The 24,600-nt window shown below is 39.0% G+C and overlaps 1 protein-coding gene and 1 non-coding gene across 3 annotated transcripts in view; one reads left to right on the top strand and one right to left on the bottom strand.

Moving 5' to 3' along the window:
- Positions 1 to 2,106: 2,106 nt before the first annotated feature.
- SPAG1 (sperm associated antigen 1) overlaps positions 2,107 to 24,600 on the top strand; it is a 67,361-nt gene continuing 44,867 nt past the window's right edge. Inside the window, exons 1-8 of one of the 2 annotated variants that reach the window (XM_047088925.1) lie at positions 2,107 to 2,220; positions 4,812 to 4,953; positions 6,750 to 6,909; positions 14,043 to 14,168; positions 18,326 to 18,390; positions 18,996 to 19,102; positions 19,707 to 19,812; positions 23,098 to 23,228. In XM_047088925.1, the coding sequence (XP_046944881.1) occupies positions 4,814 to 4,953; positions 6,750 to 6,909; positions 14,043 to 14,168; positions 18,326 to 18,390; positions 18,996 to 19,102; positions 19,707 to 19,812; positions 23,098 to 23,228 (835 nt within the window). In that variant the 5' untranslated portion in view covers positions 2,107 to 2,220; positions 4,812 to 4,813. Of the gene's footprint in view, positions 2,221 to 4,433; positions 4,954 to 6,749; positions 6,910 to 14,042; positions 14,169 to 18,325; positions 18,391 to 18,995; positions 19,103 to 19,706; positions 19,813 to 23,097; positions 23,229 to 24,600 lie in introns of those variants that run through there. The other variant, XM_047088924.1, reaches the window with a different exon arrangement.
- Positions 19,869 to 19,941, bottom strand: TRNAR-CCU (transfer RNA arginine (anticodon CCU)). The gene has a single exon. It is a non-coding gene; the product is annotated as a tRNA-Arg (tRNA).

Here is a 24,600-nt window from a genome sequence, read left to right as displayed (position 1 = left end):
TTACTGTCTAAGTATTACTGTTTTCCACAAAGGTGATTTTGTTAGTTTTAGGATTAGTCTCCCAGCTACAGGCCTTGCTGTCTCCATACTCTTGAGATTGCTCTTTCTGAAATACAGATTTCATGGCGCTGTCCTGCCGAAAATCCTCAGTAGCTCTCCATTTTGATAAAGTCAAAACTATTGGGAATGGTATATTTGGTTCTTGATAATATGACTCCTTTTCTATCTCTGTCACAAGTTCAGCCCACTTAAACTACTTAATCTTTTGGTTCTAAGGAGATCTCTGCAGTTCCTTAAGCAGGTAACAGGACTTATTTCTTTCTTATCTGTCCTTTCCCATGCTTTTCCCCCTGCGTTGAAATGATCTTTTCTGGTGTTCTTCACCAGCATCAGAATTTTGAAGGATTGTTTTATAGTCCACTAGTTTCCAATCGATATTGGACTCAACGATTTGAGAAGTCCAAAACCATTCTTCTATCTAATTCTTTGTGTGTGATGCCTTTTCTTTCTGGAAAATTAGAGTTTTCCTTGCCAGTGTATCGAAATTTTATAATATGTGCCTTGGTATGGGGCTCTTTTCCACTGTTCTGGTCACTTGGGTGGGTACTTTCAACCTGGAAAGTAAAGCTCTTCAATTCTGGGAAATATTCTTGAATTGTTTAGTAACTTCCTGCCCTCGATATTTTCTTCTCTCTAGGTCTTTTTTTAAAAATCTAGCATTAGACTTCATTGACCTGACTTTCTCATCTTTCCTTTTCCTTTGTTTCTTTGCTCTTTAAAAGGTGCCTTCAATTTTTCTTTCTTTTTTTTTTTTTTTTTTTTTTTTTTTTGTCTAAAGTAAGCTCTACACACAACATGGGGCCTCAGTTCATGACCCCCAAATCAAGAGTCACAGGCTCCACTAACAGCCAGCCAGGCACCCCTCAATTTTAGTTTCTAATCCATTTATTGGGATTTTCATTTCTGGTATAATTTTAATTTCTACAAGGTTATTAGTTTTTCTTCAGAATGATATTTGAATATATATACATTCAAAGAAAAAGTATATATCCATCCTTGTTTCTTGGATGGAAAGTCTTAACTCTATGAAGATGATAGTGATAATTTTCTTTTGCCTACATAGTCTATTCCAGTCATGTTACTTTTTATCCTACTTGTTTATTCAGCATAAATGTATATACATAATTATAACCAGAAGAAAACAGTGAAAAGAAAATTACAGGGCATGTGGAATTACAACCATTTCACCGAATATTTAAAGGATTTCTCCCATGCTGGAAGTTAGAATAGCCAGTATTTTAAACCTAAGACATAGTTTTGAGTGAAGTTTGTTGGCTGGAATGAGGTGTGAAATGGTTATGCATGGATTGGGGCATGTGATGACGTTCCCCATGACAATTTAATAAAGTTTACTAAGGATTATGCTAAAGTTTGAATCTGCCTATAAATATTCAAATTTAACATTCTCTAGCACTGGCAATGGAAATAATAATGTATTGTTAATCATGTTTTTAGCAGAGTTTTTACCACTATTGGTGCCTGCTAAAGGACTGTAGATTTAATTTAAGTGCAGAGAGGAGGGCGAATTGCATTAATTAATTCCTGTTATGTGCCAGGCACTAATCTGAAATTATAAAGTGAAATATATTTCCCCACAAATGATCTCTATTGCTTTATTCATTTGGATTATATTGTGCCTTATTTGCTTTTGTATCCCGATGCCCAGTACAATGTCTGACTCATAACCAGCGCTCAGAAAATGTTGAACACCTGCAAAGGAAGGCAGAATCTTTCATTTACTCTTTTGTCTAAAGGGGAAGGGCTAAATCTGGATTGCCTTGTAGATATCCTGAACATTTAATTATATTTCTAAAATTGAAATGGAATGGTTATCAATTTACAGTTCTTGGTAGTTTTAACTATCCAGAACTGTAACGGCGTTTTAACGCCATCAAAAACGAATGCAAAACAGAAAGGGAACCCTCTCACTTGGACTCTTAACTTCTCCCTAATGATCTGTGCCGGCAAAGCTGGGCGCGGAGGCCAATCAGTGCGGCAGATCGAGGGCCAGCCAATCATTCGCAGAGGCCCTAGTCCCGCCCCCGGCGCTCAGCCTCTGGCCTTTGGGTGCCCAAGCGGGGCGACACTCCCCCCATCTCGGCACCTGCGGTGAATTGTGTAGCGGTCTCGTCCTTCCGCAACGCTGGGTCTGAGAGCCAGGTGAGTACCCGCCGGCCAGGAGTAAATTAAATCTCCCCATCGCAGTTCCCTCAGGGAGCTGGGGTGAAAGGCGGACCCCAAGAAGCAAATGTACGGTCGGACTCGATTGAGGGAGCGAGTTATGGGATGAACAAACGGGCTTTAGTTTCCTGCAGCTGACGGTGGCCGATGTTGGGACGGGGGTTGCTGGGGTCCGCCGGCGGCGACCAGAGCTGGGGAATGGGGAGCAATCTCAGTGTCCTCAAGGGCCCGTTGACCTTTGGGTTGGCTGTAGAGCTGAGGGTTCCCGGCCTGTCCCTGAACAGCCTCCCCCGCCCCTCGGCGGCCGCGCTGTACACAAACCGTTGCTATGGCTGAGGAAGCCATTTCCTTTCGATCTCCGCCTGCAGGGGGCGCTCGGCCCCGTGGTTTCTGGAAAGAAGGTGCCCGGGTGGAAGAAAACCGGTTTTCTTGTTGCGCATCACACTTTGCACTGGAGGTTATTTCTGCCCGCTGATTAGGGCATATGGAAAATGGATGTGGATCAGGATGATGATGAAGAGATTAAATCCAACTAGGACCGAGGTTTTTCCTAATCAAATTCCAAACAGATGTGGAAAGGTTCAAATGAGAGCGAATATTGTATGACTTCCTCTTTGGAACTTGAGAATTAACATTTAGTAAGATGCGCATTGTGCCGGAAAACAACCCAAACAAACATGGTAGTTTTCAAAAAGGATTTTCAGGGAAATGTTAAAACTGTGCAGAATGAAATTCATTTGCTTAGGTAAGACATGGCTCTGTTCTTTCAAATGCTTTTCACTGATGTCTTCAAATCGTGAAATTTCAGGGGTTGCAAGATAAATTCAATTTGAGATCATGTATTTTAATCCTGTTGGATGTTTTTAAGTTTCTCCCATGAAAGATCCTCCAACTCTTTGGAAAAATTCTACTAATGCAACCCATTCTTTTCTGGGCAGCGGCAATCATTTAAAAGTTCTTCATGTTGCTCTCCAGTAACTTCTACCCTTAAGGCTGTCCTTGTGATGGGACATATTCATCATCCTGGGCCTTGCCAGTATAGTGTGCAAACCATAATCTCAGTTCTCAGTTGGATTTCATCCAAGAGCTGATGAACTGTCAATCCCTTTTCTATGCCCAAGTCAAAGCCAGCAGGAACATGGAGGACCAGAAGCACCTCTCTTTCTGCAGGTCTGATGTAGGACCAGAATCCCAGAGGGCAGGCATGCTGGAGGAAATACTCCTGGTGAATTAGACCCATTGCTACTTAATTGTTTTAGAATTTATAAACCAATATGTTTTACTGCAGTGTTTTTAAACAATTTTGACAATGACTCATGATAAGAAATTTATTTGCAACGTGCATGTATTTCCACACATTTGTCATTTGTATAGACATGAAATAAAAGTTTTTACAAGACAAGTATTTAATGGTATGTGAAGTAGTCAGATATTTTTGTTGCTGTTCTGTTCTGTCTCATTATAAGACAGTGCTAATCGCAACTCACTAAATTGATTTCAGGGGTTGCCACCTGCAGATGAAAAGCCTGGGTGTGATGCTAAGTATGTAGGCTCTGCAGTTGCCAACTGAGATTCAGATCCCCAGTTCACTATTTAGTAGTTACATGACTTTGAGCAGGTTACTTAAAATGCCAACTTCCTTATCTGTAAAATAGTAGTTATTAATTCCCCTCTCGAGAGTGGTTTTGAAGATTATGTGAGATAATCCATGGCATACAGTAACTTAGATCCCTAAGTGTTAACTGTTATTACAGCTCTTTACTTAAAATAAAACCTACCTGTTACAGTAGTTGAAAGATTAAATGAGGTAATGTATGTAAAGTTCTTAGGGTGGTGCCCAGCACTCATTTAGAACTGTGTATTTTTTGCCGTTATTATTATCATCATAATTAGCAGCAGTATCCTTAAAGTGAAACTGTGCAAGGCCCCCATTCCCATTTCAGCTCAGCATTTCTTTTTTTAAAAAAAAATTTTTTTTAATGTTTATTTTTTTGAGAGAGAGATAGAGTACGAGCAGGGGAGGGGCAGAGAGGGAGACGCAGAATCCAAAGCAGGCTCCAGGCTCCGAGCTGTCAGCACAGAGCCCGATGCGGGGTTCGAACTCATGAACCATGAGATCATGACCTGAGCTGAAGTTGGACACTTAACCAACTGAGCCACCAAGGTGCCCCTCAGCAAGTGTTTCTTAAAGGTCTAAGGCACTACTTATGTTAGTCCTGAATATATGATGATGAATAAAGTAAGATCTCACAGTCTAGAAGGGAAGACAAAAATACATAATTAAAATACATGTCATGAGAAAGGTATGGGCACAGTGCCATTAGAACACAGATCTGGGAGCTGTTCGTTGATGTGACGGCAGCAGGGAATGTAAAGGCAGGGAATGACTTAACTGTTGTTATCAGGGAGAGAGAGTTTAAAGTGAGCAGCCTTCCTTCTTAGAAAAAACACAGCTCCTTTTCCATAGACTTGAAAAATAAATGTTACAGAAATGCCTAGATGGTTACTACTATCCAAATTAAGTCTTACTATGTATATACTTCATAACTTTTTTCTGTGCTACATTTCAGCCATGACTACCAAAGATTATCCATCATTGTGGGGTTTTGGAACAACAAAAACATTTAAAATTCCCGTTGAACATTTGGATTTCAAGTATATTGAAAAATGTTCAGATGTTAAACACTTGGAAAAAATTCTTTGTGTGCTCAGGTAAGCATTCAAAAATCATTTTATGTTTCAGTGTGCCAATTATATTGTGCCTTCTGAAAGTTGAAACTCTCAGAAATATTGCAGAAATTTTTCAAACATTGATGTTGGTTTTTTTGTTTTGTTTTGTTTTTCCCCCAAGTTAGGTTCCAAAATCATTGTTTTGATCCAGTGGTTAGTTTGGAGGGTTCTGGCTAGGTCTACTTCCAGCATGCCATTTAGGCTCATTAGTATTCAAGAGGATGTTTTTCTTGCTTCCTCCACGTTTTCTAGGAGAAGGTAAAGTAGCCGTGGGAGTAGCCATTGGGAGATAACGTTAGCTCACCAGCCTACCGGTTGATAAAGTTCTTTGGTACTCTCCCCCTCCATACTATCTGCCAACAAAGATGCCAACTTACTGTGAGCTGGTCACAAGGAGAGGATGACGGGAAGATCAGGAAGTAGGACCAGAAGGCAGGGGATCTGGGCCTTCTCAGGGGGAGGACCCCGTGGTGGTGATTGTTAGACTTTAATATACATCAGATATGGTTGTTAAAAATGCAAATTTGAGGGTCCCATTCCCAGAGATCCTGCCTCAGGAAATCTGGAGTGGGCCCCAGGAACATATGTTTTTAAACAAGTGCCTGGCTGGTTGACATGCAGGTGGTCAAGGGAGCCCATGCCAAGAAACACTGCCCTGTGGCATACCAATCTGTGCCACCTATTTTGGATGTGATGGGGGGTGTTTCCTTTCCTTCCTAATATTGCAGAAGCACTTGTGGAGCAGGAATTGTTCCTTTTGAGCACATCAGTAGTATTCCTTTTGCTTGGTGGCAGTTCTGTATTTTTTCCCTTGTGACCCCCTTCCTCATCACTGTGTCCTCTCCTTTTTTTCTCTGTTACCACCTTCAGCCTCCTGTCCTCCCTAAGCATCCCTGCTTATGCCCAGGCAGCGTAGATGTCATAACCTCATCATTTCTGAAATGGAACGATGAAAGATACCATATTTTTCCTTTTTTTCTCAGCAGTGTATGCACCTTTTCATTTATGTTTGGTCAAGGACTGATAAAGCAAATGAGAAGTTTGCATGATGGAAGAGTTTAAAAGCCACGTTATGTTGGTTCCAAGAAATTCTGTGAATGGCTTAATTAAATTACATTGCATTGGTTTGGAACTTATTTTAAAATTTTTAATTTGAAAGTGGGATTTTTTTTCAATTTTTCTAAAAATTTAAAAGTAAACGGACTTACAAGAGAAATGGAAAAGATTGATTTTCCTTAAACAGCCATGAACAGAGTTTTCCATTTAACTCTCTAGGAGTGAATTCTGTTCCTGGAATGGTTGGTTAGAGACGTGTTGTTCTGAACCCTTCCTTCGCCATTTTCTTCCTATCCCTTTGGGGGAAAAAATTGAGCTGCAAACTCCTCCTTGGAAGGGAAATCCAGTCTCACTGTGTGCCTATCTCTAATATTGAATTTCCATTTGTAAGTTAAAATTATCTTATGTAACAAAGTGAACACATGTTACAGAGGAGAGAAAATGTTACTTACTCAACTTTCAAAGTGTGTGATGGAAACTGGTGTCTTTGGGGCTCCATTTTTTCCTTCGCAGCTTCACTCCATAGAGTAACGTAAAAATGGAGGTTGTGCTGGTTGAGGAAGGGGAGTGGGGAGCCCACACTCCGGCCTTCATCCCTGTGCAGGGGCTGCCCTGGAGATCTCCACAGAACCCCTCTGCTCCACAGAGCCCAGCCTGTAAACCACCAGACTACATGATCTCTAAATAAAGTGGTAACTCCAAAGTCTGAATTTTTTTTAAAGGTCTGGTGAGGAAGGATATTATCCTGAACTTACGGAATTTTGTGAAAAGCGCCTTGAAGGCTTGGCTCCTGAAAGTAGAGCTTTGAGGAAAGATAAGCCTGCAGCAACAGCATCCAGCTTTACAGCAGAAGAATGGGAAAAAATTGACGGTGATATAAAGGTATAGAGTGACCCCGGTTTTTGTGGGTTTTGTGACATTGTCACATTAAATATATGTCCACTTCACTTTTCCAAAATCGTAGACTTCTTTGCTTTTTTGTCAGTGAAGGGCTTTTAGTGGCAATCACTTACGTAGTATTGGTTGCTTCTCATACGCAGGAGAATATTGTGAATGTGTATGTTTGTGTCTGTACATCCACGTGTGTATTTTGTTTTATTTGATATGTTTTTTGGTGTTTATTTATTTTTGAGAGAGAGGGAAAAACAGAGCACAAGTGGGGACGGGCAGAGAGAGAGGGAAACACAGAACCTGAAGCAGGCTCCAGGCTCTGAACTGTCAGCACAAAGCCCGACGCGGGGCTTGAACTCTCGAAGCAGGAGAGCATGCCCTGAGCCAAAGTCCGACACTTAACTGACTGAGCCATCCAGGTGCCCCACGTGTGTATTTTAAATGACTGAACAAAATTCTATCCTATCAAAGAAAAATAATTCACTCAGCTTCTGTAAATAGAGCTCTACAAACATGTTGATTTATAATTTCTTTTGTAGGGGCGCCTGGGTGGCGCAGTCGGTTAAGCGTCCGATTTCAGCCAGGTCACGATCTCACGGTCCGTGAGTTCGAGCCCCGCGTCGGGCTCTGGGCTGATGGCTCAGAGCCTGGAGCCTGTTTCCGATTCTGTGTCTCCCTCTCTCTCTGCCCCTCCCCCGTTCATGCTCTGTCTCTCTCTGTCCCAAAAATAAATAAACGTTGAAAAAAAAAAAAAGTTATAATTTCTTTTGTACCATCCTGGTTATTTCCTCAGGATAAATTATTAGTATTCAAGCTGCTTGATCAAAGGATTTGAATAATTCTAAGACTGTTGAAACACATTTGCATATTCTCAGAAAAGTTGTGCCTTTTTGCCAACAGTATATAAGAATGCCCGTTTAAGGCATTCTTCACGGGGGCCCTTGGGTGGCTCAGTCGGTTAAGTGTCTGACTTTATAGCTCAGGTCATGATCTCGTGTTCCGTGAGCTCGAGCCCTGCTTTGGGCTCTGTGCTGACAGCTCAGAGCCTGGAGCCTGCTTTGGATTCTGTCTCTCCTTCTCTCTCTGCCCCTCCCCTGCTTACTCTCTTGTGCACAAGCTCTGTCCCTATCTCTCTCTCAAAAATAAATAAACATTAAAAAAAATTAAGCTCTTCTTCACTGGATACTGTAATCATTTTTTAATCAATTAAATAATTGAAAACATGATAAGGATGTATTTGGTTACTAGCAACATTAAATTTTTTTATCAGTTGAATTTCTTCTTTTGTTAATAGCTATATCTTTAGTGATTTAGCTTTATTGAGGTATAATTTACATTTGATAAAAAATAGCAATGGTCTACATTTCACTGAGTTTTGACACATGTATATGCTATAAAACATTTCTATTAGCCTAAAAAGTTTTCTTGTGCCCCTGTGTAGTCAGTGCTGACTCCACACCCTGGTCCCTGGTAACCACTGATCTGCTTTCTGTCATACGGATTTGTCTTTTCTAGACTTTCCTATAAATGTAGCCATACAGTATGTGTGGTCTTTTGTGTCTTCTATCATTTGGCATCATGCTTTTGAGATGTGTCTACGTTGTTGCATGTTCACGGTTGGTTTCTTTTAATCGCTGAGTAGTATTGAATTGTGTGGGCATCTCACAGTTTGTTTATCCACTTTCCGGTTGAGCAAAATGTTTTCCAAAGTGGCATTCCTGCCAGCAGTGTATAAAAGTTCCTGTTGCTGGGGTGCCTGGGTGGCTGGCTCAGTTGGTTAAGCGTCTGCCTTCAGTTCAGGTCATGATTTCATGGTTCGTGAGTTGAAGCCCTGCATCAGGCTCTGTGGTAACAGCTCAGAGCCTGGAGCCTGCTTCGGATTCTGTGTGTGTGTCTCTCTGTCTCTGTTCCTCCCCCACTCATGCTGTCTCTCGATAATAAATAATCGTTAACAAAAGAAAAGTTCCTGTTGCTTTGCATCCTGGTTGGCAGTTCGTAATGGCAGTTTTGTTAATTTTAGCTACTTTATTAAGTATGCTGTGGTGTTTCATTGTGGTTTTAATTTCCATTTTAATGACTGACTTCCCTGAGTGTCTTTTCATGTGCTTATTTGCCATCCATAGATCTTTTGTGAAAAGTCTTGAAATCCTTTGCCCATTAAAAAAAAATTGAATTATTTGTGTTCTTACTGAGTTGTAACACGCGTATCTTTCATTAGATACACCTTTTGCAGGTATTTTCTATATCCTGTGGATTCCCTTTTCATTTTTTTAATAGTGTCTTTGGAAGAGCAAAGGTTTTTAATTTGATGAAATCAACTTTTCTTTTACAGTCTATACTTTGTGTCCTATTTAGGAAGTCTTTGTCTAATAATCCCAGATCCCCAAGTTCCTTCATATGATTCTTCTAGAAAGTTTCTAGCTTTAACTTTTAAATTTAATTCTAGGATCAGTTATCATTTTTGGATACACACATACAGTATAGGTATTCAAGGTTTCAAGCACCATTTAATGAAAGATTATCCTTTCCCCATGGAACACCTTGGTAGCATTGTCAAAAATGAATTGACCGTGTACGTACGGGTCTATTTCTGGACTCTCTCTATTCTCTTTCATTAATCTAAGTGTCTCTCTTTACTCCAGTACCTCATTCTCTTGATTGTGGTAAGGCTTATATTAAGTCTAAAATTGGATAGTACAAGTCCTCCAACTTTGTTCTCTTTTTCCATCGTTGTTTTAGCTCTTGTAGGTCCTTTGCTTGCCAGTTACTACAAAATAACTTGCTTGTCTTTGGGTTGGGATTGTGGTGAATTTATGGATCAATTTTGGAATAATTGACATCTTAACAATATTGAAATTCTCTGATCCATGAACATCATATGTTTTCTGTTCATTTAAGTCTTCTTTAAAACATCATATGTTTTCTGTTCATTTAAGTCTTCTGTTCATTTAAGTCTTCTTTCTGTTCATTTAAGTCTTCTTAAGACCAAATTCTACTTGGTCATGATGTGTCTTTTTTATATATTGCTGAGTTTTGTCCCAGTATCTTGTAGTTTTTTTTAGTGTGTAGTTCTTGCATATTTTTTAAATTTATTCCTAAGTATATAATATACTTTATGCTATTGTAAAAGTTAATGTTTTTTATTTTTAAAAATTTTTTAAGTTTTATTTATTTATTTTGAGAGAGAGAGAGAGAGCATGCGTGTGGGAGGGGCAGAGAGACAGGGAGAGAAAGAATCCCAAGCAGGCTCTGCTTTGTTAGTGCAGAGCTTGATGAGGGGCTTAACTCACAAACTGTAGGATCATGACTTGAGCTGAAATCAAGAGAAGGATGCTTAACTGATTGAGCCACCCAGGCACCCCAAAGTTAATGTTTTTTAATTTCAATTTTTTTGCTTATTCTAAGTCACTCTAGTTACGAAATTTTATGTATGTACTATGTATTTATTTATTTTTGGTGTGATAAAATACATATCAGAAAATTTACCATCTTAGCCATTTTTAAGTGTACATTTTGTTAGTGTTATATTCACATTGTTATATTCAGACATGAAAAAAATTTTTTTAATTTTTTTAAAGTTTATTTATTTTGAGAGAGAGAGTATGTGCATGAGTGGGGAGGGGCAGGGAGAGAGGGAGACAGAGAATCCCAAGCAGGCTCCATGCTGTCAGCACAGAGCCCGACACGGGGCTCAATCTCACAAACTGTGGGATCATGACCTGAGCTGAAACCAAGAATCACACGCTTAACTGACTAAGCCATTCCAGGTGCCCATTATATTCAGAGATTTTTGAGTATACAGTTCAGTAGTGTTATATTCATCTTGTATAATCAATCTTCAGAACTTTATTTTATAAAACTGAAGCTCTAAACCCATTAAACAACAGTTCTCCAATTCCCCCTGCCTTCAGCCCCTGGCAAACACCATTCTACTTTCTGTTTCGTAAGTTTGACTAATGTAGATACCTCATATCAGTGGAATTTTAATTTCATTTTTTTTTTAACATTTATTTATTTTTGAGACAGAGAGAGAGCATGAACAGGGGAGGGTCAGAGAAAGAGGGAGACACAGAATCCAAAACAGGCTCCAGGCTCTGAGCTGTCAGCACAGAGCCCGACGCGGGTCTCGAACCCACGGACCATGAGATCATGACCTGAGCCGAAGTCGGATGCTTACCGACTGAGCCACCCAGGTGCCCCTAATTTCATTATTTGTCCATTGCAAGTTTATAGTTTATGGTCTTCTTATATTGACTTTGCATCTTGCAATCTTGTTAAATTTACAAATTGGTTCTAGTAACTTTTTTTTAGATTCATTGGAATTTTTTATATCTAGGATCATGTTATCCACAAATAATAAAAGGTATCCTTTGGCTTTTCCAGAATGGCTGCCTTTTATTTCTTTTACTTTCATTATTGCACAGGCTTGGCTCTCTAGTACAATGTTGAATAGAAATGGTAAGAGCAAATATCCTTGTCTTGCTCACAATATTAGGGAGATTATCATTCAGCTTTTTTTTCACCATTAAGTACAATGTTGCCTTTAGATTTTATGATGTGACCCTTTATAATGCTGAGGAGGGTCCCTTCTATTCCTTGTTTGATGAGAATTTTTATCATGAATAGTTATAGAAGTTTATAAATTCTTTTCCTGCATTGAGAGGAAAATAAGATTTTCTTTGTAGCCTGTTAATAAGGTATATTATGTGCACTCTTTTCAAATGTTATACCAGTCTAGCACTCGGGGATAAATTCTACTTGGTCATGATGTGTCTTTTTTATATATTGCTGGATTTAATTTGCTAAAATTTTTTGAAGTATATTTGTGTCTGCAGTCATGAGAGTTCCTAGTCTGTAGTTTTCTTGTAATGTTGTCTGGTATTGGTAACATGGTAATGGTGGCTTTTTAGAATGAGTTGGGACGTGTTCTCTCTTCTTGAATTTTCTAGGAAAGTTTGTGTGTAATTGCTGTTATTTCTTCCTTAAATATTTTCCAGAATTCACCATTGATACCATCTAGGTCTCAAGTTTTCTTTATAAGCAAGATTTTGACTATGAATTAAATTTCTTGAACAGATATACAGTGCTATTCAGGTCATCTTTAGTGTTCTCTCTCTGTCTGGCTCCCTCTTCTTGGCTATTTTGCACCCCGTATCTCTGCAGTCTTTGCCTCCCTGAAGCCTGCACTCTGTTCCTCTGAACTCAATGAGACCGCAGGGCTGTTTGGGTTTCCCTTCCCTATGTTGTAGCCTGGAAATTACAGGCAGTAAATTGGGACAGATGCAGGACTTGCCTCATTTGTTTCCTTTCTTTCAGGGATCATTGTCCTGTGCTACCTATTGTCCAGTGTCTGAAAATCATTGTTTCATGTATTTTATCTGGTTTTCTAGAGTTAAGCAAGAGGGTAAATCCAGTCCCTGATACTCTATCAGGGCCAGGAGGAGATATCTCTTTATTGATTTTTCTATTGCTGTGTTTCTTACTAATTTGTAAGAGATCTGTCGTATATAGTCTAAATTTTCTTTCAATTAGTCATTAGTCTTTTAAATCTTGTGTGTGGTGTTCTTCATGTTTATTCATTAAAAACATTTTATGTAATCACTCTTCTTGGTTTTATCCTTTATTATCTTTTCTTGCATTTATATTTAGGAAAACTTCCTCTCCACCAGATACATATTTGCTGTGTTTCCTCAGAGTTCTTTGTGGTTTCCTTTTGCTGAAGAGATAACTTCCTAAAATGGATTCTGGAGAAATAGTTCTTTGTTGTTTTACTTTATTTATTCAGCATATTTTACTGGGTTGGATAATATATTTGAAGACAATTTTGAGAAATATGTATTCTCTAACCCAGAAAGCTACATTTTTAAAAACTTTCTCATTTTGCCATTTTACTGACTTGAAATTGAAAATCTGGTAATTAATCTATGAGTTAAAATAGTAGTTTATGTCCAGAGTTCTTTGGCTTTATTTTCCAGGGAAAAACAGCTTAGTTTTAGTTGCAGAATCTGCTTTTTCCCAACCGTGTGTTCTTTCTCAGTCACCTCTTGATTTTGTCTCTTCATCTCCCTTTCTTTCATGCTTTTCCCTGCCACTTCTCCCTCTCTGTGCTGCTGCCCCCTGCCCCCCTTCTCTCTTTCTTTCTTCCTTTGTAATTCCTCCTCTTCCTTTTCACCTTTCTTCCCTTACTGTTTTTCTGCTTCTTCTTCTATTTCATCTGTCTGCCTCCTTTTTGTCTCCCTGCCTCCTGACGCAGATAATATAGTTTATCACTATATCAACCATGTCGAATTTAATATGGTTTGACATATATTAGACCCTCACTATATAGCTGCTGAATAATAATAATAGAATTTCACAGATAACAAAGAAACCTCTCAATTTCTGCCTAGAACCTGTAACAATTCAGTTTAATAGACATTATTATGAACCTGTTATGTGCCAGGCACTGTGCTAGGTTCATACATCACGAAGATGAGACGAAGACATAGGTTCTGCCTCCAAAGGAATTTACAGAATGTGAGAGAGATGAACAATACATGGATGATTTTAAATCTCTGTGCTAATACATGGAGGGAGGAGCATTTCGAGTCCAACCAGGAAGTTCAGGAAAAGCTTGTTTGAAGGGATGAGCGTAAGCTTGCAAGATAATGAAAGTAGGAAGGGCAGCACCGTGTGAATGTGTGTAACAATCCTGAACTGTACACTTAAAAATGGTTAAGGTGATACATTTTGTTTTGTGTATTTTACCACAATTTAAAGGAAGAGTAGATTGGGGTGCCTGAGTGGCTCAGTTGGTTAAAGGTCCAACTCTTGATTTTGGCTCATGGCATGATCTCACAGTTGGTGAGTTCAAGCCCCACATAGGGCTTTCTGCTGATGGCGCAGAGCATGCTTGGTATTCTCTATCTCCCTCTGCCCTCCCCTACTCATGCTCTCTGTCCTTAAAATAAATAAATAAACACTAAAAAAAATAAAATAGCAGAAGAACATTACAGATAGAATGGCATGACCAAATTGTCCCCCCAAAAAAGAACACTTAAGAAACTATGATAATGTATAGTCCTTTCTAACACCTGGTTAATTACTTCAAACTGTATGTTCATCTTTCTTCTCCCTCTTCTCAGAGTTGGGTTTCAGAAATTAAAAATGAAGAAAATAAAATATACTTTCATGAAACTGAAACATTTCCAGCGGTGGAAGATAATTTGCCTCCAGTTCGTGGTTCAAACAGCCATCTTCATGTTAGTAAGGTAGGCCATTTTGGTGTGGGGGGTGAGTTGGGGGGGGGAGATGATTGTTGTTTATTGAGGGCGCTAGCTCAGTTTAATCAGAGTAACCACAGTGTGATGTCCTCTGAGAGTTGGGGGTTATCCTTCAGCTGGCCGTGTGCTATTGCCTTCTTGAGTTGGCTGTGTTTCATCACCTGGTGATCAAAATGAAATGCCATTTCCCTTTGAAGACTTGCATCTTGAGCTTACCGCCTTTCTTCATTTTTCATTTGTTATGCCATGATCTTATGTGCTCATAAGATCTAATTCAGTGTGTGAGCATTTCAGGGAATAATTTTATCTGTCCAGTAGAAGCATAGAGGAAATAATTTGTAACATAATTAACTATGGACTTAAAGTACTGAAGCAGTTATATATGTCATTCCTCTGTTTATTGCATATTTTCCCCCTTATTTCCCCAGCCCCTTGTGATGATTTTTCTGTGGTTTATCCCTATTTTGTTCTGTAGACCTGTCCTTTTTAACCCATGGGTTTCATAGAGAAAAAACCTGTTGGAGTTCCAGGTCCATTTATATATATTTTTTTAATGTTTATTTATTTATTTTGAGAGAGAGAGAGCAAGAGAGAGGGTGAGTGGAGGAGATGGAGAAAGAGAGAATCCCATACAGAGCCCAACAGCACAGGGCCTGACACAGGGCTTGATCTCACTAACTGTGAGATCATGACCTGAGCCGAAATCCAGAGTCAGATGCTTAACCAACTGAGCCACCTATGTGCCCCGGGTCCATTTATACTTAACTTCAGGTTAAAACTGAGCTTCTGAGCATCCACCTGACTCGGATATTATAGAATCTAAGCCATTGTCTCATAGGCATTGGGAGTCTCTGGGCTCTCACATGGATCACACATTCCATTCCCTCTCCCCCCAATTTTTTCTTTTATTCCTATCATTTGTGGAAGATTGGCTACCCAGATCTCTTCATTCTGGATTAACTCGTTATTGTTATTCTCATTTCTTCTTTGAATACTCAATTTTATTTAAAAAACATCCATAGCTCTTCATCACACAGCTCTCTGATAATTAACTTTCCTGGATCTTTTTACTCCCCATTAAGAATAACTCATGTAACCAAGGTACACAGTAATATTGTAAGGATGCCACTGTCTGTAATCAATAAATTTGTTTTTATTGGACACCCATTTTGTGCTAAGTCTGTGCTGTAAAAATGTAACAGGAGGTTATATAGTTCAGTGTGGTATTGTGATTATGAAAGTATGATCCGTGGATCCTGGGTGTCTCAGAGATCCTTCCAGAGGGTCTAGAAAGTCAATGCTATTTTAAAAAATAATGCTAATTCTTTGTCTTTTTCTCTGTGTTGACATTTGCAGCAGGTGCAGCTGCTGGTGTCTTAGCACAAATCAAGGCAGTGAGTGGGACCAAACTATACTAGTAGTTACTTTTCTCCACTGCTACCCATTTACAGTAAACATTCCAATTTAACTTAAAAATGTCTTCTATGAAACAACAAGACTTCTTTATTTTGTTAAATCTTGAGTCTTGAGGACTTATCTTTTTACTATTCTGTGTGACAAAATATGAAGTATTCAAAAAAATGCTTCAAGAGCCGCCAAGGTGGCTTAGTCAGTTAAACATCGACTCTTGATCTTGGCTCAGGTCAGATCTCATGGTTTAGAGGATCGAGCCCCGTGCATCGGGCTCTGTGCTAACAGCATGGAGCCTGCTTGGAATGTTCTCTCTCTCTCTCTCTCTCTCTCTCTCTCCCTCTCCCCCCCCCAACCCTCACCATGTCAAAATAAATAAACTTAAAACACACACACAAAAAAACGAAAAGCACTTCATGGTGAAGAGAAATCTAGGTTATTTTGAGATTTGTAGGTTGAGTTCAGTTTGCCAGCTTAAGTAACCACTTTTTCCTGGAACAGTTTTGTTTTTTTTTTTTTAATGTTTATTGATTTTTGAGACAGAGAGAGACAGAGCATGAACGGGGGAGGGGCAGAGAGAGGGAGACACAGAATCCGAAACAGGCTCCAGGCTCTGAGCTGTCAGCACAGGTCCCGACGTGGGGCTTGAACTCACGGGCTGCGAGATCATGACCTGAGCGAAGTCGGACGCTTAACCGACTGAGCCACCCAGGCTCCCCATGAACAGTTTTTAACTTGAAAGAGTGATTGACAGACAAATTGTGGTTATTCAGACTTGGGTGTTTAACAGACACTGTGTTGAAAATGAATCAAGTGGGAGTGTCACTTTAAGGAAAAGAGCTGACAGTGGTTTTTGCTAGTGATAAAATCTGAGCTTTCAAGTGCAGCTTAGAGTATTTCAGAATCTTATATGGCTCTGAAATACTTGTGACAAAAAAATGTCTCCTTAAGGGGATACTTAAAGACTTTCTGATGAGCTCCATGCAGATATTAACAGATACGATTTTTATTTTTATTTGTTTACTTTTTAAATGTTTATTTTGGGTGGGGGGGGGACAGAGGATCCAAAATGGGCTGTGCACTGACAGCAGGGAGCCCAGCGCTGGTTTCAAATTCACCAACAGTGAAATCATGACCTGAGCCGAAGTGGGACTCTCAACCGACTGAGCCACCCAGGTGCCCCAAGATTTTTAAACTGTATAATGAAATGTAGGAATATTTGGAAGATCTGCATAACTCCAAGTGACCGATGCCCAATGTTACAAAATTGTGCATAGGTAAATGACCCATTCAAAGTGGTTTCAGATTGTGACTAACTTTTAAGAAACCATTTAAGAAACTGTTGAGCATTATGGCTATTGTTTGCTTTCCTCTCTTTCCCTTCTGGTGCTTGTAGGGGGCATGTGACCGAGGTTGGGCTGCTGAATGGCAGGGAGCTAGTGCCTGCTTAGGGATGGGCACCTGACCCAAGCTAGCCAATCCTGAATCCTTCCCTGGGATTTCTCTAACTGAAGTTAGAGAGGAGTCATTCTCCTTTTCCTTCCTTCCTTCCTTCCTTCCTTCCTTCCTTCCTTCCTTCCTTCCTTCCTCCCTCCCTCCTTCCTTCCTTCCTTTCTTTTTTTTTCCTTTTTATAAAGACTTTAATTTTTTAATTTTAATTTTAGAGAGAGAGAGAGAGAGAGCATGTGATTGGGAGAAAGAGGAAAAGGGGCAAAAGGAGAGAGAGAATCCCAAGCAGGCTCCGTGCTCGGCGCAGACCCCAACTCGGGGCTCAATCCCATGACTCTGGGATCAGGACCTGAACCAATCAAGAGTCGGGTGCTCAACCGACTGAGCCACCCAGGTGCCCTCTCCTTTTCCTTTCTGATTGGGAGTCCCGTGAGTTTATAATCCCACACTGCTTGTGGCCACTATGCCTGCTACGTGGAAAAAGAAGAGCCAGCGGGGAAAAGGAAATCAGTAGGCAGAAAGAAACAGGGACTGGGGACAAGGGGAGAGTGGAAGAGCTGGAGAGGGTATCAGAATCTTCTATCTAACAATACTGCTTCCTCTTCATCAGTTTGGTTACATAAGCCAATAGTTTATTTTTTTAATAGAATTAGTCCAAGTTGGGAATCTGTCATTTGAAACAAAACTATTCTAGTGCACCAAAGTAGTTAATCTTATTTCTCCAGTGCCTAGGTTTTAAAAGACTGAATGATAGTTCATTACTTTTTTGTTACAAGAAAATCACTAAAAATGAAATTTCACACTGTAAATTTTAAAATTTTATATATGTACTTAAAGTCCTGTAGATCGCTCCCAGAATTAACTACCAATTTAAAATCCTTTTTTTTGGGGCGCCTGGGTGGCGCAGTCGGTTAAGCGTCCGACTTCAGCCAGGTCACGATCTCGCGGTCCGTGAGTTCGAGCCTCGCGTCAGGCTCTGGGCTGATGGCTCAGAGCCTGGAGCCTGTTTCCGATTCTGTGTCTCCCTCTCTCTCTGCCCCTCCCCCGTTCATGCTCTGTCTCTCTCTCTCCCAAAAATAAATAAACGTTGAAAAAAAAATTAAAAAAAAAATCCTTTTTTTAACATACTGTATGTTATAGTTACAATACTGGAGTTGTTATAACTTCAAGAGTACCTATTTTTCTTAGTTGGTATATCTTAATCCAATACTTCACATTGTGTTTATCATAAAATCTGCTAATCTTATGTTAAATATGTCTCATAAAATACGATTTTATTCTTTCAGGAAAAATATTCTAATAATAGACCAACTAAAAAGAAAATCCCAAGGGATTATGCAGAATGGGATAAGTATGTTTTATATTTCTTTATACAAAACTTGTCACTGAAAAATTCTCTATCATAGAATATTGTAGTAATCTCTTAATTATTATAAATCTGAACTACCAAGTTACTTTGGCAGAGTACTAAGAGTATCTGGTCTAAGCACTTTTGATCTTCATTTTTCACTGAATAAATATCTATAGCATCCTTTTGTTTATAAAAGCAACCAAAAATAGGCAATCCTATGCCCACTGAAAAGAAAAGGGAACAAAAATTTTAAATAGATAAATTAATTATAATTTTAATGACAAAGTTCTGAACAGTTTCGGTCTGATTAACATGTATATCCTCTTCCCTCTCTCTCTCCTCCTCCCCTGCTTGCCCTCTGTCTCTCTCTCTCTCAAAAATAAATAAACGTTAAAAACAAAACAAAACAAAACAAAAAAAACCCCATGTAGATCCTCAATGAGTTGCATGGTTTCTAAGAGTGAAACAGGTAATTTGTGGCATAAACCTATTACGCATTTTCAGAATATGTCTCTAAAGGCACAGTGGTACAACTATAAGAATATCAATAATATATTTTATTTTCTTATAATGTACATTTTTCAGTTTTTTTCCTTTCATTTAAGATTTGACGTGGAAAAAGAATGTTCAAAAATTGACGAAGATTACAAAGAAAAAGCCGTAGTAAACAAGTCACATTTGTCTAAAATTGAGACAAGAATAGACACAGCAGGTAATTGGGGAAAAATAAGAATAATTTAGTAGTCTTTACAGTTTACATTTTAAAAATTATAGTAAAAGCTATTAGGTCTAGAAGGTCTAGAAGACCTTCTTTTTAAGCAGTACAGATTTCCATTAAAAGTTCATGGATTTTCTCCTAGAGTTGACCACCTCTAACAAATTCAGTTCCATCCTTTAACTACCTAATTTTATGAGTAATAGTTACACTGAGGTTTAGTAAGACTCAAAAATATAAGTATAAAACTATGTTTTTACTATAATTTTTCACTTTTTTTCAAATCCTCTTTTTCTCCAGATACCTCATTTTTTTTTCCTTTTACCTCAAAATAAAAAGATGTAGCAGTTTGTTTTCATTTGAAGTCCATAGGTGTATAGCTCCTTTAAAGTGAAGTAAAACCAATAATAGAAAAAATCTAAACACTCACAAATTGTGATGATTTAAAGAAACATTTCCTAAAGTTAAGAAACCTTCTATTTCCTTTTATTTCCTTCACAATTTACTGCTTCTGTTGAAGTAAGCATTCTTGGATTTAAATTTTTTAAAAATTCTATTCAATTATATATTTTTTTATTTATAGCAGATAATTTATTTGTAGGTCTAACTGAGAAAGAAAAGACTTCTCTTGCTACTCGTGAAAAGGAAAAAGGAAATGAAGCTTTCAACTCAGGAGATTATGAGGAGGCTGTGATGTATTATACTAGGTGAGCAGATTTTTCTGTGATTTATGTTGCTTTTTTTTTTTTTTAAGTAGGCTCCAAGCCCAACATGGGGCTTGAACTCATGACCCTGAGATCAGGAGTCACATGCTCTACCAACTGAGCCAGCCAGGAACCCTTTGTAGTGGTTTAAACTTCCCATTAAAAAAAAAAAAAAAAAGATAATGTTTCTATTTAATTGTTGAAATGATATAAATAAAAAGTCTTTCAGAATCATTTAAGATATTATACTTATGATTTATCATAAATTTACTTGTGTTTGGTTTGTTTTTTAAATACTTTTTCTCAACCCTTTAAGCTCCCCACCCCACCCCCAGTTTTGACAGAGGTCCTAACTTTCCTATTTGACAGAGAAAATAGAAGGCATCTGAATGGAACTTAACAGAAAGTCCATATAGCATAGAGGTTAAGAATTCAGGTTCTGTAGTCATACTGCCTAGATTTAATCATGACACTTATGATACTACCTCCCACCACAGGGTCTTTGCATATGCTGGGTCTCTGTGTAAAATATTCTTTCCTTTTCTCATTATCTAGTTAATTCTAACTTACCTTCAGATCTCATCCCATGCTTTCCTTCTTTGGGGGAAGTCTTCCTTTACCTCCCAGACAAGGTTAAATCTTTACCCTACTCCACTCCTCCCCACCCTTGACCCCCTATTTATACGCTCTTGTAGCAGTCTTGCCTCTCCTTTTTTTTTTTAATTTTTTTTTTTTGACGTTTATTTGTTTTTGAGACAGAGACAGAGCATGAACAGGGGAGGGGCAGAGAGAGAGGGAGACACAGAATCTGAAACAGGCTCCAGGCTCTGAGCAGTCATCACAGAGCCCGACGCGGGGCTCGAACTCATGGACCGTGAGATCATGACCTGACCCGAAGTCGGACGCTTAACCGACCAAGCCACCCAGGCGCCCCCAGTCTTGCCTCTCCTTTGTGGTACTTATTGGAGGTATAATTTAAGTTCGTGTGATTTGATAGTAAGTAGACTGTAAGCTCTGTCAGAGCATAGTGCCCTTGTCAGTTTTTTTATACCTTTGTATCCCCAGTGTCCAACAAAGTTCTTGGTTCATAGTAGATGTTCAATAAATACTTATATGAGCTTTTGAAGCTCTTATAGTCCTTGAAAAGTAGACTAATTTCCTAAAACATTGTTACAAACTAATTGTGCTTATAGAATCCCTTACACCATCTTAGAAATAAACTCTCTACAAACTTTTATCCACCTTTGAAAAGAAGATTTTCTTTTTCAATGTTGTGTCTCTAAAGCATTTTATCTCCTCTGATTAGGTGGACATACAAGGTATGTTCTTTTATTCAGTATAGTCTTCCCCTTTCAGATAGATGGACATCAATACTGATGTTGTTCTCTTTTTGTAGATTTCCACCAGTGGAGTATCTTAGTCTATTATAGGGAACAAAATTTTTCTTGTCTTCTTTTAAGAAATCATAGAGGGAGGGGCACCTGGGTGGCTCAGTCAGTTAAGCATCCAACTTCAGCTCTGGTCATGATCTCACAGCCCGTGAGTTTAAGCCCTGCGTTGGGCCTTGTGCTGACAGCTCGGAGCCTGGAGCCTGCTTCAGATTCTGTGTCTCCCTCTCCCTCTCGGCCCCTCCCCTTTGTACTCTGTCTCTCTGTCTCTCTCAAAAATAAACATTAAGAAAAAAAATAAAAAAAAAAAAGAAATCAAAGAGGGAAAAAGTAAAGCGGCATGGCATAATGGCTAAAGGAACTCAGACTGCCACTTTCTGACGTCGGGCAGATTCCTCACCTCTCTTGCCTCAGTTTTCTCAGTGTGATGACTCTGGTGTAGTGCCTACTTTGGAGCAGCTGTGAGGACTAAATAAAGCAAATACTGAAAGGCAGGATAACACGGTGGTAACAATAGCAGGTGCTGGAGTAGACTGGGTTTGAGTCCTGATTCTCATTTACTAACTTGTGGCCTTGGGCATGTTACTTAGCCTTTCTGTTACATCTTTTTTTTCATCTGTAAAGTAGGAAGAGCAGTAATATGTCTTTGTGGACTGTAGTGAGAATTAAAGGAGCTTAGTGTTGAGTGCCTGGCACGTGGGAAGTGCTCAGTGTCAGGTACTTGTATTAGTTATTCTTACTTGTATTTTCTGTGTTTGGTCTCTACTCAACCATGTCATTGCTTTATAATTATCTTTAATGATCTTAGTAAATTGCTACTTTTTCTGGCTCTTCCATTTTCATCTTCTATTCTTCTGGATTTAGAAAATTCAATGCACCAATACCCTTGTCTTTCCTATACTTCGGAATACATTATTTCACAGCATTCCAAATCAACTTTTTAAACAGCAACCAAGTAGGTTTTAAGCTCCTTCTCTCATCAGTTATTTTGCATTCATACTCTTAACACAACAAAATGTGCTCGTAAAGTCTGTATTCCTCAGTTACTACTACTCTCCTGTTTTTCTTCAATTAAACTTCTCGGATTAAATTATGAGCATTGCCTTAGAGTTAAATCTTTTAGATTATAAGCTAAACTCCTTTTTTTAGATTATAAACTAAACTCACCATAATAGCTTAATAAAGGGTATTAGTTGTGATTGATTGCTCCATTTTTTTTGTACTAGGAAATTGTCTCTAAGGGGTCAAAACATGTATTTGAGGTTAACTAAACTGGTTTTTTAGGAGATCTATGGGCGTTTAGGTTACCATGTCACTTGTAAAGCCAGAGCCAACCTTAAACTGCTTAACTGGATATTTAAGCATCTGTGTAAATAGTGATTCAGTATGTTTACAGAGCTGTATTTTATTGCTTTTGATCCTGCAGGCTGTATTAGCTTGCTAGGACTGCCATAACAAAGTGCCACAGGCTGAGGGACTCAAACAGAAATGTATTTTCTCACCATCCTGGAGGCTACAAATCTGATCGAAGTATCAGGAGGGCTGGCGTCTTCTGGGCCCCTGTTCTGGCTTGTAGGTGACTGTCTTCTCTCTGTGTCTTCAAGTGGTCTTTCCTCGGCATGTGTCTGTGTTCTAATCTCTTCTTATAGGGACACCAGTGATATTGGATGAAGGTATACCATCATGACCTCATTTTGACTTCATCATGTCTGTAAAGACAATGTCCAAATATAGTTATGTTCTGAGCTACTGGGGATGAGGACTTCAGCATGAGTTTTGGGGACACAGTTCTACCCATAACATGGGCTATGATTGCTCTCTTTACAATTTTACCTGAGTTTCTCTATCTTCATATGTTTTCCTCTGGTCAACTTGTTGCCAATAAGTGTCTCTCTTGTAGGAGTATATCAGTGCTTCCCAATGTAGTGGCCTATAACAATCGCGCTCAAGCAGAACTCAAGCTACAGAACTGGAACAGTGCTTTTCAGGATTGTGAAAAGGTGTTGGAGTTAGAACCTGGAAACTTAAAAGGTAAAAACTATTCATGGAATGCTTTAAATTTACATCAGGATTTGTTAGACCATTTGTACACACTGTAATTATACTAAGAATATTTCAAATACTCTCTAATTTCTATATGTGAATCATCATCTTCATAAAGTGACTTTTAACTTCAAGTTTAACTTAGAATTTGAATTCCTGGTTATTTGTATTGAAGTAGTTAATAATGCCAGGGGTGCGAGTTTGGTAGGAGCAGAGAGAGAGGGAGGGAGACACAGAATCTGAATTAGGCTCCAGGCTCTGAGCTCAAACTCACAAACCATGAGATCATGACCTGAGCCGAAGTGGGATGCTTAACCAAGTGAGCTACCCAGGCTCCCCTATCTTTTTTTTAAATCTTCTGTTTAATGTTTATTTGTTTTGAGAGAGAGAGAGAGAGAGAAAATGAATGAGCGGGGGAGGGGCAGTGAGAGAGGGGGACAGAGGATCTGAAGCGGGCTCTGTGCTGACAGCAGAGAGCCTAGTGTGGGGCTTGAACTCACGAACCATGAGATCATGACCTGAGCGGAAGTCAGATGCTTAACTGACTAAGCCACCCAGGTGTCCCAATATTTGCCTTCTTGTTACTTACTTATCAAACTATCTTTTTATCCAAAAAATATCTAAGTGTAATTTAATACAGATTTTCTAACATTTATTAATATAATAAGCCCACACCAGAGCTCTAGAACCTTCTACCAGTGGCTTTGTGGGCATTTCCACTTATATGTCCATAGACATTTTAAATGTGTCCAAAACCAACTATATGTTTTCACCAACACCAGCACTCTGTTCTGATTTCCTGTCTCTGTGACTGCACAACTTTGCCATGGTCTAAGTCCAAGGTATACAAGTCAGACTTTGCTTTCCTTTTCTGTTATCAAGAAGCAATCACTCCACAAGGGAGTAGCATAATTTACAATAGACTCTATTTCTTTAAAAAAATGTTTTTTAATGTTTATTTTTGAGAGAGAGAGAGACAGAGTGTGAGCAGGGGAGGGGCTGAGAGAGAGGGAGACACAGAATCTGAAGCAGGCTCCAGGCTGTGAGCTGTCAGCACAGTGCCCAATGGGGGGGTCAATCTCATGAACCATGAGATCATGACTTGAGCCAAGTCAGATGTTTAACTGACTGAGCCACCCAGGCACCCGGACTCTATTTCTTTAAGTGTTTATGTATTTGAGTAAATATAAACACTTAATTTTTTTCACATGGAATGTAACCTTTTGTGACTGTGAACATGGGTGTGCAGAAACCATGGGCATGCTGAGGGGAGATCCTGGATCCTGGGAGATCAGCCCTGACTGTCATTACCATGGATTGCCCTCCTTTCACTAGTAAAGTCCTCTTGTGCCTATATTTT

This window comes from Lynx rufus, unplaced genomic scaffold (assembly GCF_022079265.1).
Source record: "Lynx rufus isolate CCGP_SWC_20201006 ecotype Redwood Valley unplaced genomic scaffold, mLynRuf1.p SCAF_26, whole genome shotgun sequence".
Classification (NCBI taxonomy): domain Eukaryota; kingdom Metazoa; phylum Chordata; class Mammalia; order Carnivora; family Felidae; genus Lynx; species Lynx rufus.
The sequence above is the reverse complement of the archived record's forward strand: the minus strand, read 5'-3'. Positions and strand labels throughout refer to the sequence as shown.